The sequence below is a fragment of the Mastigoproctus giganteus genome, chromosome 10 (genome assembly GCF_048544385.1).
Source record: "Mastigoproctus giganteus isolate SK-2022 chromosome 10, ASM4854438v1, whole genome shotgun sequence".
NCBI classification, from domain to species: domain Eukaryota; kingdom Metazoa; phylum Arthropoda; class Arachnida; order Uropygi; family Thelyphonidae; genus Mastigoproctus; species Mastigoproctus giganteus.
Genome location: NC_143584.1, coordinates 211,655,975 through 211,669,659, shown reverse-complemented (window position 1 = coordinate 211,669,659; position 13,685 = coordinate 211,655,975). Strand labels below are relative to the sequence as shown.

At 40.0% G+C, this 13,685-nt stretch overlaps 1 protein-coding gene across 1 annotated transcript in view; it reads left to right on the top strand.

Annotated features, from left to right (window-relative positions):
* LOC150079852 (sodium channel protein 1 brain-like) overlaps window positions 1-4,695 on the top strand; it is a 61,660-nt gene extending 56,965 nt beyond the window's left edge. Inside the window, exon 17 of the mRNA XM_090383253.1 lies at window positions 3,605-4,695. Coding sequence (XP_090239379.1) covers window positions 3,605-4,695 — 1,091 coding nt within the window. The remainder of the gene's footprint in view (window positions 1-3,604) is intronic.
* Window positions 4,696-13,685: the final 8,990 nt, after the last annotated feature.

The following is a 13,685-nucleotide window of genomic DNA, read 5'->3' as shown; positions in this document are numbered from 1 at the left end:
ATACGACTCAATAGGATCTGAATCACTGATTCACCCAAAACATTCTGCAACAACCATACGTGCTACCAGATGATAGCTACATTTGTCCAATGTTCAAAGATTAGTATTATTCGAATCTTACGAAATAGAAAAACGCCCCAAAAACACTGGTGCACGGACGCAACTGTGGTCGAAAATATAAAGTGAGGAGCAAATTGCTGGTCTAGAGCGTATTATTAAGTAGTTAATCTCTTCATTTAACGTGGGATCATCACGAAGCATCAGTATTCACACCAGAGGAGAAACCTACCAAACCAAACTAAACTATTATATTAGGGCCACCCAGTAATTTCTTACATATATCCGTACCTGTATCATGTCTGTAAATTGAGTGTGTTCCACGGTCGTTTTGCCTGTTTTTCTGGACAAGAAAATCCCAGTGTTTGGGGGGAAAACCTTGCTATCTACGCCTGAGACCGACGAACTCAGCCATGGAGTGAAAAAAACCCATTAAAGTTCCTCGAGTCATCGACGGGATTCGAACCGTGGCCTTTACCACCCGGTGAAGGGAGGACCGTGACGATACCATTGTGCAACCAGCGCAGAAAGGAGAAACCTACGAAGAAGGCACCACAGAACAGAAACCTTTCACAGAAGCTTTTTCCCAAATTATTATTTTTTATTATTATTTAATTTTTCTTCATGCACTCTGCCTCGAGTTCCCATTATAGTGCAGAGCCCAATTTAATTTTTATTTCCTAACCTGCACCGCAGGTGTTGCTCCTCCATCTGGAATGGGCCCCAGAGGAATCTGGCCCACCTTCTAGCACCACTAGGTAGGCAGAGTCTCTCTTGAGACAATACGTGTTTTACTGGGACTGGCCCACCTTCCCGTGGTATGGATGAGTACCCAGAATCATCTGTCTATGTGACTGATGCTTCTTGGTAGCCAAGAGGCCAGAACAGGACATACACACAAACCTACATCAACACATTTGATGTAGGTTTGTGTGTACATGTCCATGTCCACATAAAGTTAGTATCAAGTAACGAAATCATTTTTGCGAAAGCTGGTGTTCCTGTACTACTTGAAAATAATTAATTTCCGCATAGAAACCCACCAGGACAGCAATAAACCTACAACAGAAGGACAAATACACTAACAATACACTGGAATCGACTTCTCATGAACCTCAGTGCCATTATGTTACCCATGTATGGACTAATTCAATGGAAACGTTCGGTGAAACACAAGCAGTTGCTCTTAACATCTCAAAGGCTTTCGATCGTGTTTGGCTTAAATGTCTTCTAAACAAGCTTCGATCTTATGGTTTGCCAACTGTTTTTTTGTAATTGGTTATCCAGTTTTCTCTCCGATCGCTCACTGAGGGTGATGGTAGATGGCTCGCTGTCTTCTAACTTCTCCACTAATGCCGGTGTCCCCCAAGGTTCAGTTCTTTCCCCCACACTTTTCCTCTTGTATATTAATGACCTTCTTTCATTGACTGGAAATCCTATCCATAGTTTTGCCGATGATAGCACATTGCGTTCCACTTTCCATTTTGAGAAACCTTGCCTTGCTCAATCAGCTTCAACTTCTCGAAAATCTGCTACCAATTCCATAAATGCCGATCTTCAGGTAATTCTCCAGTGGGGCAAAGACAACTTAGTTGATTTCAACCCTTCTAAAACTCAGTCTTGTCTTATATCTCGCAAAAAGGATTCTTCTGCTCCTATGCTTATCTTTAGTGACACTCCGATTTCTAGGCAAAATGATATATCTCTTTTGGGGATTACCCTGACTTCTAATCTCTCTTGGCACAAGCACATTACAAACATTTCTTCCACTGCATCTAAAAAACTTAGTTTTCTCTTTCGCTCTCGGCGTTACTTTTCTTCCAAACAGCTGCTCACTCTGTATAAATCGCAAATCAGTCCTGCCATGGAATATTGTTCCCACATCTGGGGTGGTGCCCCCAAAACCTCTCTCAGGCTTCTTGATTTCATTCAGAAGAGGGCAGTGAGGTTAATTAATGATTCATCTCTAACAGAGTCTCTCCACTCGCTTTCTCATAGACGTACTGTTTCTGCTGCATGCCTCTTCTACAGGTACTTCCATGGGCACTGTTCTTCCCAATTGGCTTCTATAATTCCCGCTCTATCTTTCAAAGCAGTCCGAACACGTGCCGCCAACATCCATTTTCTGTCCAACTTCAAACTCACTGAACCAACTTTTCATCTTCCTCGTTTATTTATTCAACTGCCCTTTTCTGGAACAACCTTCCTTCATACTTATTTCCTGAAAATTACAGTCTACAGAAGTTCAAGTCCAATGTCAACAAATGTCTTCTTTCGTCTTCTCAACCGCCAACCTAAGCACGGCACTAATTACTATAGGTTTTAATACCTCTCGTGTTTGGGGTTTATATATAAAAAAAAAAAAAAATTACAAGGGTTCCGATGCCAGTTTGAATCGTTGAACTACACTTCATGCATTCTACTCAGCCCTGGTGTGTAGCACAGTTGGTAGAATCGCCGTCCACCTCACACCGAGTGAAAAAGAGTTCGATTCCCATCGATGACGTGAGGAATTTTCATGGGCCTTTTTCACAACGTAGCTGTGTTGGTCGGTCCCAGACGAGGGTAGGCATGGTTTTTCCTCCCGGAAACTCGGGTTTTTCGTCCATAAAACAGAAAATTGACCACCACAGTACACACGAAATTTACAGACAGTATATATATGGAACCATATGGTCTTAGACGCTAATGGCCCTAAAACCCAACAACAACCAATGTACTCATACTTTTGAACCCGACTCTTCAATTTCTCAGACTGGTCGCCTCAGACACACTCGTGCAACTTTAAAAACAGATTTTTTAGAAATTTTCATGTTTTTCTACTCCATAAATGTTTAACATCTTTAAAATAGTTCAGCGTTATAAATGGACTTCCTCATTACGTAAGTTTGTAAAAATAAATAAAATTGATATTAATTATTTATTAAATATTTAATTATTTAAACCGTTGTTACTGTTTATATAATATTTATTAAATGCACTGAGTTGCCACTCTATTGGGTACACCTATTTAATAGCGAATAGGCCCCACCTTTAGTCAGAACGACTTGGAATCTTCTTGAATGCTTCTATGGATACCACTGTTTTATGGGACGTTAATTACTGACTGTTACCTTTCTGTAACATTACACAACTGTTGTCAGCCATCGTTGGCCTCTCTCATCAACGAGCCATTCTCGCCAACAGTATAGCCATTGGGCGGATGTTATTTGGTTATTAGATCAATCTTGATACACTCAAGACACAACAAGATTACAATTTCTGAGATATTCATGCCAGGGCGTCCTGCCCCGACAACCATACCACATTCAAAGTCACATATCTTTGTGTTTCCAATCCTCGCATTGAGTTGCATGCATACACCATTCTGCATTTATTGCTGTTGCATGGAACGAACACGATACTGTTACTGAAGGAGGACTTCATTTCACCAAAAAGTACCTAATAAAGAGGCCAACCAGTGTATACATAAATGAATTGATATGACTCTTCATCCAATGTCTTTATCGCGTATGAGTAAAAAAAAGCATTTTTACTTTATTGACAGGTTTTATCATAGAAGCAATCATTAGGGATGCTCTGATATTACCCTTTTCTCTAAGTTTCGTGATTCGTCTGGCCAGAGGAATTCGAGCTTTACATATTCTTGCGGGAATAGATAGAATAGTTGCTTCTCTCTTTCGTTCTTTACCACATATGTGCAACGTTACAATTCTACTGTTTATCCTAATTTATGCCTTTGCCATCTTGGGTATATCTTACTTCAAGAACGTCACAAGAAATGGAGCCCTTAATGCTGCAGTGAATTTTGAAACATTAGGTAGAAGCCTTCTGTTGCTGTTTCGTTTAACCACTGGGGAATCGTGGGATGCTGTATTAGTGTCTTTAAGTGTTTCTCCACCCAACTGTGATCCCAATTACGGTAATACTCCTTGGGGGAACTGTGGTCACACGGCAGCTGCAATATGTTACGTGATTAGTTTCGTCATCATGAGTAACGTCATCTTACTCAATCTGTATGTGGCTGTTATCATGGATAACTTCAAGCAGATAATAGCAGATGAAACTGATGACGTCAGTTACCATCGTATCAGGTCGATATTTTATGAAAATTGGGCGCGCTACGATCCAGTAGCAAGTGAGTTCATTCCCATATATACACTCCCTTACTTGTTGAACTCTTTGGGTCCACCTTTGGGTGTGGAAATGCCAAATCCATTAATCATCGCAGAGATGGATATACCTGTTTATGAGGACGACAAGGTTCATTGTGTGGACGTTCTTCTAGGAATCACCAAACGTTTGCTTCAAAAAACTTACGACCCTTGTGATGTGAAGATCATGTGTGAAATCATGAGAAATAAATTTCTTAAAACTTTTCCAAAAATGACCCATGAAAAGATAATATACACAACTGGTGAACTACGGACACAGGCTGAACAACTTGAGAAAGAAGAGGAGGAAGATGCTTTATCGGCTGTCGTTAGTTCTACACATTCAGAACAAGATTCTGAAAAAGGTTCAGTAGATGAGGAAAAAGGTTCAGTAGATGAGAAAGAGACAACTCCCAAAGGACCTTTAAAGACCCTGTTCATGAAAGCATTGTTAAATCTACATTTGGCCAATCGGTATGAATAAAGAAATTGTGTGTGTGCGCATGCTTTGTGTGTGTGTGTGTGCGTGTGTGGGTGTGGTGAATGTTGTATTATTAAAAAGTCTTTGATCTTGTTGTTGTTTTTTTTATTCTTAACGCCAAGGAATTTGTATTTTTTTTTTTTTTTGGCGAAACACGTTCTGAACACAAGGATATTTGATATTAATTATTCTTAAGGTCAAAGGGTAATGGAATATTCCGGCAGACTAGTAGCTGCATGGGCATAAAATAAAAGAGATGCATGATTACGGAGGGTAGGGTCAAGAAACTATTATTCTCCTCTAGTAGGCCTTGAGTAGACACTTTCTTCACTAAACCAGGTTTTGAAGGATATGATTGCACTCATAATCTTAAGGATGATGGAATTGTAGATTTTTTGATAAAGTACACAACCAGGACGTAAAATCTATGAGTGTGTATATAGTTGCAAAATACAAATTAGATCAGAATGTGGCTCACATTACTCTAATTAGAATTCCAATCAGCGTGTCCGTAATTCTTGATCGATTACAATGCAAAGATGGTAGTAATCTTTCGTGATGTAACTCGTAATACACTTATGGGCAAAAGTTAAGGAAGTTACACATTTTTAGAAATATCTCATCACCATCTGTCGAGATTTAGAAATTTAGACTGTATAAACAAATGGCTCATAAAATCTACCAAAAACTCATGAGCATGTATACTACCTTCCAAACTGTATCTTGGACACACCTCGGTTTCACACTGACGTCACTACCACTCACTTAAATCGCGTGATAGTCCCCTTTGCCCGCTATGACACCTTCTACCCTCCTGGATAGTAGTTCTGCGAACGAACGATAGACTGCAGTGGATATATTCCTCTTGAGGAAAGGCGACTGGTTGAGTTACCGATTTGGAACGTGTTTGTCTAGCCCTCACCCGATTCTGGTTCATCCCACAGATGTTCCATAGAGTTCAAGTAGGGACTCTTCGCTAGCCATCTGTACATTCATATCCATGAATTCTTGTTTCATTCCTAGCTTAATGCACTCCAGGCATCCTCTATATCCACACCCATCAATCTGATAGTAATGGGGTGTAACGACATTTATCACTGCATTGAACCGATTTTCACTGCTCTATGGACCAATCGCAGTTCTTTGCACTATGCAAGGCGAGATTGCTGATTGGGGTTGATGATGTTTAGCTTATGTGCCGCGCTCTCTCCTGAAAATCGAAGCACTGGTGTTTCTACAAATTGTGCTTAGATATTTAAATAATTTAAAAATATCAACCCTTTTGACTTTTTAAAGTTCCTGGTTGATGTTTTACAGGGATGCCATGGGAAAGCAGCGCATAAGTCCAATATCACCAACCTCAATTAGCGGTCTCAACTTTCATGCTGCAAAGAACACCATAGAACAGTACAAATCGGTTCTGTGGAGTGGCGAATCTCACTAAACCTATTCTGATCATAATTACGCAGATGCACTATGGTGTGGTCTTAGGACCTTTGGAAGTTGTGCGAAGAATCATGAACGCTGATCCCTACCTTAGCATTTTATACAATTCCATGCTCTTCACGATGTGACAGTTGCTTGGCATAAACCGATGTTTGTTTCATCAGGACAATGCCCCATGCAATACAAACCGTGCTAATCGAGAATGGTTTAATGGACATGAATGTTCAAAAGTTGGAATAGCCGGCACAGAATCGGGGTTGAACCTTATGGAGCAGAGATGAACTGAACTGTTGGATGTGGACCAAACTCGTCCCGCATCAGTAGTTCAACTCACCTTTCTTCAGGAAGAAGAAAAGTGAGTTGTGTTCGTTGGTGAAAAGCCTGTCCAGAAAGGTGGAGTGTATCATTGCAGTCAAAGGGAGAAGGATACATTATGGAAACGAGTGCTAGCGACGCCAGCGGTAAATCAACGTGAGTCCAAGTGGTGTACTTAATGTGTAAACGTAGCCGATAAAGCATGTACATCATTCCATGATGCTGGGAAAGCACTTCACTATTGCAAGGATGCGTGTTTTTTTGGCATTGCAGTAACAATTTAAATAAAAAGCAATGCTCCAAGAGAACTGTATTTCTATTTACATAAAATATGCCATTCTCCGTGCTATTTAATTTTAAATTAAAGATTGAACTACACCTGCTTCTAGAAATCTGAAATTGTTGCAGGTCTTTTTTGACCCAATACTTTATGTGGATGGTTGGCTTATTCTCAATAATCAATAAACCAAAAAATTTAACTTCCTAACAGGTTGCTTTTGCATTTAATGAAATTATTTTGTTCTTTAATCCAGGATGTAGGTCTGTATAAGTTGGCAAAGCCAGGAGAATGTGTTTAGAAATTCTGTCGCCCCGAAGCAATCACCAGGACCTCCGTGGCAATCACTTGCGTGGCTGGTGTTATTGTACATTGGCCGCGATATGAACGGTTCATAATTTATTTTCAGACTTTCAGGAGGGTCTATTAAGCTTAATGGAAACGTTAGACCAACTAATAATAAAATATCTTTATGGCTTTCGGTGGTGGTGGCGCGGAACTTCGTATAGACAAGCTTCATCACACTAATTCTGAAAAACAGGAATACCAATACACTGGGAGAATCAATTTTTTTTTTACCTGCTTATAAAAAAAAGGCACAAAAATGGATTACTGTAATCTTTGTAAATTATCAAAAACTGAACTACCTATGAAAGATGTTCGTCGAATATCTCTAATATATCAGTACGTAGGAAACTAATTTGACCTTTAATTAACAGGTTTACTGAAGTCCTCATCCATCACAATTTGCCACATAATGCTTATTTTTTTGTTTTTGGGACTAGTTCGTTCACATTCCTTATCAGAAGTGGGACATTGAGATACAACACTAATTTCCTAATGCAATATAAATTAGACGTTCACTGCGTTGCATCCCAGTACCTGGCTTTCTTGTACTTAACCGTTTTTACGTTATACATTTTAATCCGTTTGTGTTTTCAAATAACAGGACTCGCATCGTTCTCTTCCACCTCGGTCTCAAACGAGGGCCAGGTTTTTCCCCTCCTGAAACTCGGATTTTTCATCCAGAAACAGTAATCGAACCGAAAAATATAATTACAGACACAACATACTTTTGCCTCATATCCTTAGTTGCTTTGGCGCTTAATGCACACCTGACCTGACCTAAGCGTAGACGCGCCCAATAGGCCTGTCGTAGTCGAGTGATCAGAAGTGAGAGTGCAGTAGCACACGCTCTTTGAATGGACCGTGGTTCAAACTCGTCTCACTGCTAAATACGATTAACGATTGTATTCTTGGGGTTCGTTCAAAGGGTTTATTGTAAACCCTTCTACCCTGGTGGTGGTGGTTATAGAGATATAAAGAACATTTCTAGACGTAATTAATGACGCTTAACGTTTTTTGGGAGTTGTCATGTCCCGATGGACCGTAGACTTTTATTATAAAATTGTCTTCGTGGCAGGGACTTCACAATTTGGAATGCTGAAAACTTTCAAGTGCACTTAGAGAACAGCTTTTAGGAGAATACATAAAACGCCTATTTTAGGAGAATACGTAAAACGCCTATTAGTTTTAGCATGTCCGTGGGGCAGTAATCATGTAATTTTCGACGCCCAAAGAACGTATTTTCAGAACATCCGTGGAATTTCCTAACTTGTATCACCTAACTTGATGAGACTCTTCTTTAAGTTGCAATTTAAGTTTATTGACCCAGTTGATAGGAGGAAGGAGGGTTGCAAGAATAGGGCATAGTTGAGAAGGAGGTCGTGAGACGAAAATGTTCCAGAACCACTGATTTACACCAATAAAAAGTTTTTGTTTATAAAATGCCTATATACCTGTTTTCAAACTTTGATTAACTCTTGTTCAGAACGTCAGGAGGTGTTTCCAGTCCTATTATAGGTTATCCTATCAGACTCAATAACAGGCAGTTTTCGAAGCGAGTTTCGTGACATTTCTGCTAGGGTCGAACCATAGGTGATGGGAAGAGGCGCCCATCTCAGAAACCCCACTTCAAAAACGTACCTATAATTTTAAGTTAAAAATTAATGATAGTTCCTTTATGCATCCACATTTGTGGAGACATTTGACTACGAGTTGCCACCGTACTGCACGAAAGCACCAGGGGGGAAAAGTTCCCAGACTGGTGCTGTTGCATTCATGTCCGATGAGTTTGAAAATAAACTGAAGTGGTAAGTTTTAATTCAAACTTACCCAAAGACGAAGCGTCAAGAGCATGCTGTGCAGTTCAGATAGAAGGCAGATGTTTCTTGTTGCACGACAATGCACCCGTCTATTCCGGTGTGAAGATATTTCTGGCGAAACATGGCATTGTGCAGATCAACCATCTACCCTACTCTCCTGGTCCAGCACCAGCGGCCTTCCTCTTTGCAAAGATGAAATTTCCCTCAAAGGAAAGAGATTTCAGAATGTTGATTCTTTTCAGGAGCTTAAAACGGTGTAATTCAGTCAGGTGGTGATTGCTTTGAATAAAAATAAACAATTTTTGAGCTTCACTTTCTGTTCTTTTTTTTGTCGCACCAGTCCGGGAATTTTATTGCCACATATATTGTTATATGTGGCAATAAAATCTATATATCCCTATAAGTATCACTTTTTTAAAATAATTATTGTAAATTTAAAATTAATCGGCGTCATATTCTTATCTAGCCTTAGATAGCAAAGCAATTGGTTTCTTCTTCTTGTTCCCTTACTGAGGAACCCTTCTACATCAACAAACCCTACCACATCAAGAAACCTTACCACATTTTTCTTTCATTATGAACTAGAGTCATTTCATTATAGATCTTTGGTCTATCGATCCTTGGTAAGCGGCTCACCAAACATCGGGAATAATTTCTATCGGAGGCATCCATTTATGATTTTTGAGGTGCTGCTGCTCATAAAGCATTCTCCCTTTAAATGAAAATGATTTCTATTCATTTCTATCATATTTACAAAAAAAAAGGACAGCTTTTTTTCTGTTCACCCCTTTCAGCTCCACGTGTCGTATTTTTGAAGGAGCGGCAATTGGTGTTATTTATGTTCAAATTACAGGAGATGATTTCGCCTTCGGGGCATAGATTGAATACATCCGGATTGAGGGAGATGGCTTTTGATTGGCGTGGACACACGAATAATGGTATTAGAAGACCCGTTGACAGAGCGAGAATAACACCTCATAAGCTCCTTTTTGACATGCCATTTCTACTAAAAACCACAGATGGTAGTCACAGATTGTGCTGGTCCCACGTCCAGAACAGGCACATCGCTCGTGCGATGTTCTTTTTCAGTTACGTAGATGTAAAAGCTGCCAAAAAAAAAAAAACTGTAGCAGAATTATGATATCAAAGACCTAGTAGCTATTCACGCCCTCCCATCTGCCCACGGCAGTGGGGAAACTCGGATAATGTCTTAATACTTCAGGTTAAAAAGCCAAGCGTGTCGAATCTGCGTGATTCAAACAAGCGACCCGTTGCTAGCGTTGCTGCCATTTGGTGCACTTTCTCACGGCTCATGGTTCCGGTACAAGGACAACGAAACGGCCAATCGAAAGTTACGTCTCAGTCGTTAGCCATCGGCGCACGTATATACAAATGTACGCATGCGTCTTACTCCGCACTGCCGCTGCTGACTGCTAAATCCGAATTTCCGCACTCGCCCGCCCATATTTATTTTACTTGTGAATGCGGTGACAAATTGTGGTGCAATTGGACGCGGTCCACTGCTGCTCAAAGACCTATTTTACGCCTAGTAGGCTAAAGTGCGTGCCTCTCGCCAACCTTAACTGAGAGACCTCCATTTAGGAGACAACTTAAGTAGACCAGACGAATAGCGAACAGATTCAGAGTTAGGTGGAGGGATGCATAGATCATCACTAAATTAGCCGCTAGATGGAGTGGCTACAATAACGTCTGACAATACTTTTATTTAAATTCGATGTTTGTGTTTAAGATTAGCAAGGTCCAGTATAATATATGAACTCTCCTTGGTCTAGTGCTTTGCTTCTTATTTATAGCTTGTCAACCTCAGGAAGGAGCCAAAACCAAAACGCTACGTTATTTAGGATAACGTACAGCTCACTGGAGGTTGATTCCTTCATAGCGATATCTTTGGTACTGTCAAGAAGTTTGCTCTCTGTAGGTTTCATAATAACAAATACCACGCATAAGAAATATAATCTGTTATGCAGCATTATGCAAAGAATTTTTTACTGAATTTTCATCCGAAAAGAATTTTCTACTACTGAATTTTCATCCGAAAGAAGAGTATAATATGGAAATATAAAAGAGCCAAACAATAGCGAAAGAATCACAGATGTAAATTAGAATTACAAGAGAAAATGATAGAACAAGTTGTTGTGGAGTTTTAGGAGAATCATCGACTAAGGCTTATTGCTCAGTGTATATTGTTTGTAAATTGAGTGTGTTCCAAGATCGAGTCACTGGACGAAAATTTCCGGGAGAAAAAACCATGCTACACTTGCCTGAGACCGACTAATTCAGCCTGGTTGTAAAAAAGACTGATAGAATTCCTCAGGTCATCGACGGGACTCGAACTCAGGTTTTTTTCCACCTGGTGTGCGCAGGACATTATAGGAGCAACATGCCTTTAGTCACTGACGCTCCTGAAACCCTACTACAATAACAACCATCCTCAGACCATACATAGGCTGTTCTCAACCTCCGGCTTGCCAAATGTCTCAATTCCGACTGCACGTTCTGAAACATTCGGCAAGTAAAAGGCTGGCAACAACCTACGTATGGTCTGAGGTTGGGTTCCGGCAAGGTCCCGGAAACGTTACCTTACTGTATAGTGATTTAGTTAATAGCTAAATAAAGTATCTTGATATTCACGTGGTATAAAAGTGGCCATTGTAGAAACCTAGATTCCATGGAAAACCACGTAACATCCTTTTCCAACTACATGTTTCCGATTTTATACATTCATCTCGATTTTTTTATGTTGACAAAAGTTGGACCCTTTTGTCAATATAAAAGATTCGATTAGCATATTTATAATCACCGTTTTCAAGTGGATTTGGAACATTTTCAGAATCAATAAACCAGACGGTAAACAATTTGAAAATAATTTAAATATTTCACTGCGGTTATTAAGACTGCTGTTTTTAATGATCTAATAATGAGTGAGTCAGGACCGATGTTGGAGTCCAGAGAACCAACTCTTAAGATCGGTGAAGGAATTAAAAATTTTACCCTCCTAGTTGTCTTTGCCGGGACTGAGGAGAGCCCCTTTTTTTGAGATTTGCGCCCAATTTTAGTGGAGGTCTGATTGCATTTCCCCATTACATCCTCCAACCCTGAAGTTAATAATAGCAAAATAATGCAAAGAAATAAAAGCTATGAAATTATATAAATTACACGAAGACCTTTTCTATAAAATAATTCACCACAGTTCATTTGTGGTGAATTAGTTATCTGCATGGTGAACTCACCACGCAGATGCATTAATTCACCACGAATGAACAATATGTGCGAATTTTTAGGGGTTCGATTGCCCAGCTTTTCTTTTCATGCATGACACTGCACATATAGCTCAAGTGGTGGAGGAATGAAACTGAAGATATTCAATGACTGTCGTGGCCAGCACGATCGCCAGACATAAATCTGATCGAATATGTGTGGGAGGCCTTTTGAGTGTCGATATACAGATGCCATAAACAAGCCATCTGAATAAAAAAACACGTCGAGTTTAATCATAATTCTCGCTTACCATTTTATCGTGATATATGGTATTAATCCATATGACACAGAATTATACTGCTCGACAAAATTAACAGAACACGTAGAAAACGTGCAGCTTGCAATGAAGCAGAACAAAATTTGGTATGGTGGTGTACCACAGAATAACGATGAAACGAGACAGCGAAACACTTCGGACAGGTGTAAGGGACATTTATAAGGGTTGTATAAGAATTACCAAAAATGCCACATTACAGAAGATACAAGATACTCGAAAATATGGTCACATGGTATCAGTACGGCGTATGATCACCTCCAACGGCTAAAAAGGCCTGACAGCGGCGAACCATGTTCGATATAAGTGTGTCTGGCAGCAAATCTCATTCTTTCACCAGCACAAACCTTAGCTCATCAAGTGACCAAGGAGATGACTGTCGGCATGCAATGCGACTCTCAAGGGAGTCGCATTGCATGCCGACTCCCTTGAGAGTCTGGCGATCGTGCTGGCCACAACAGTCGTTGTATATCTTCAGTTTTAATAAAAAAATGAGGGCCAACCGCACCCCTAAAAATTCGCACATATTGTTTGAGGATCTGTTCTCGGTACCGCTGCGAAGTTACTGTACTCCTCTCAAAAACATGAAGAGAGGTGCGGCCATTGATCATTATTCCTCCCACACTAAAACCTCGCCTCCACCGAAGTGTCCCTTTCCCTGACGTTGGAGGGACGGTACCACATTCCTCATTTTTATTGTGAACAGTATCACCTAAGACAGTGTTCACAATAAAATATTCATGAAAAACATTTTGTTCTGTTAAGTTTGTCGAGCAGTGTAGTAAAAACTAGTACAAGTTTGGTATATTTATTCGCTAATCGACAGCAGCAGGGTAAAAACATGTTTTTTCAAAAGAAAAGCCTGCACCCACTTAAAGCAACTTCTGTTACTGTTTGTTTACCTAACCGTGTGACTTTCCCGGAAAATGGATAGACACAGTGGTGAGGCAAATTCAGTAAGCTTAAGGGATTAGGCGATGGTTTAACACATAAGCTGGGACCCGGGCGCTAACGTGGGAAGGAAGAATATTGGCCTCAAACTATTGTATTCTGTTTCTCTCTCTCTCTTAAACGCGCGCACACATACACCCATGCGCACTGTATTACCAAAATGTTGAGTAGCAAAAAAAATTTATATTTTATGTTGGTTTTGCAAAACGTGTCTAGGGCAAATCGGCTGCACAGATATATAAACTGCAGAAGTTAGTAGTGTCATTTGCAATCGTTTCCATAGGGA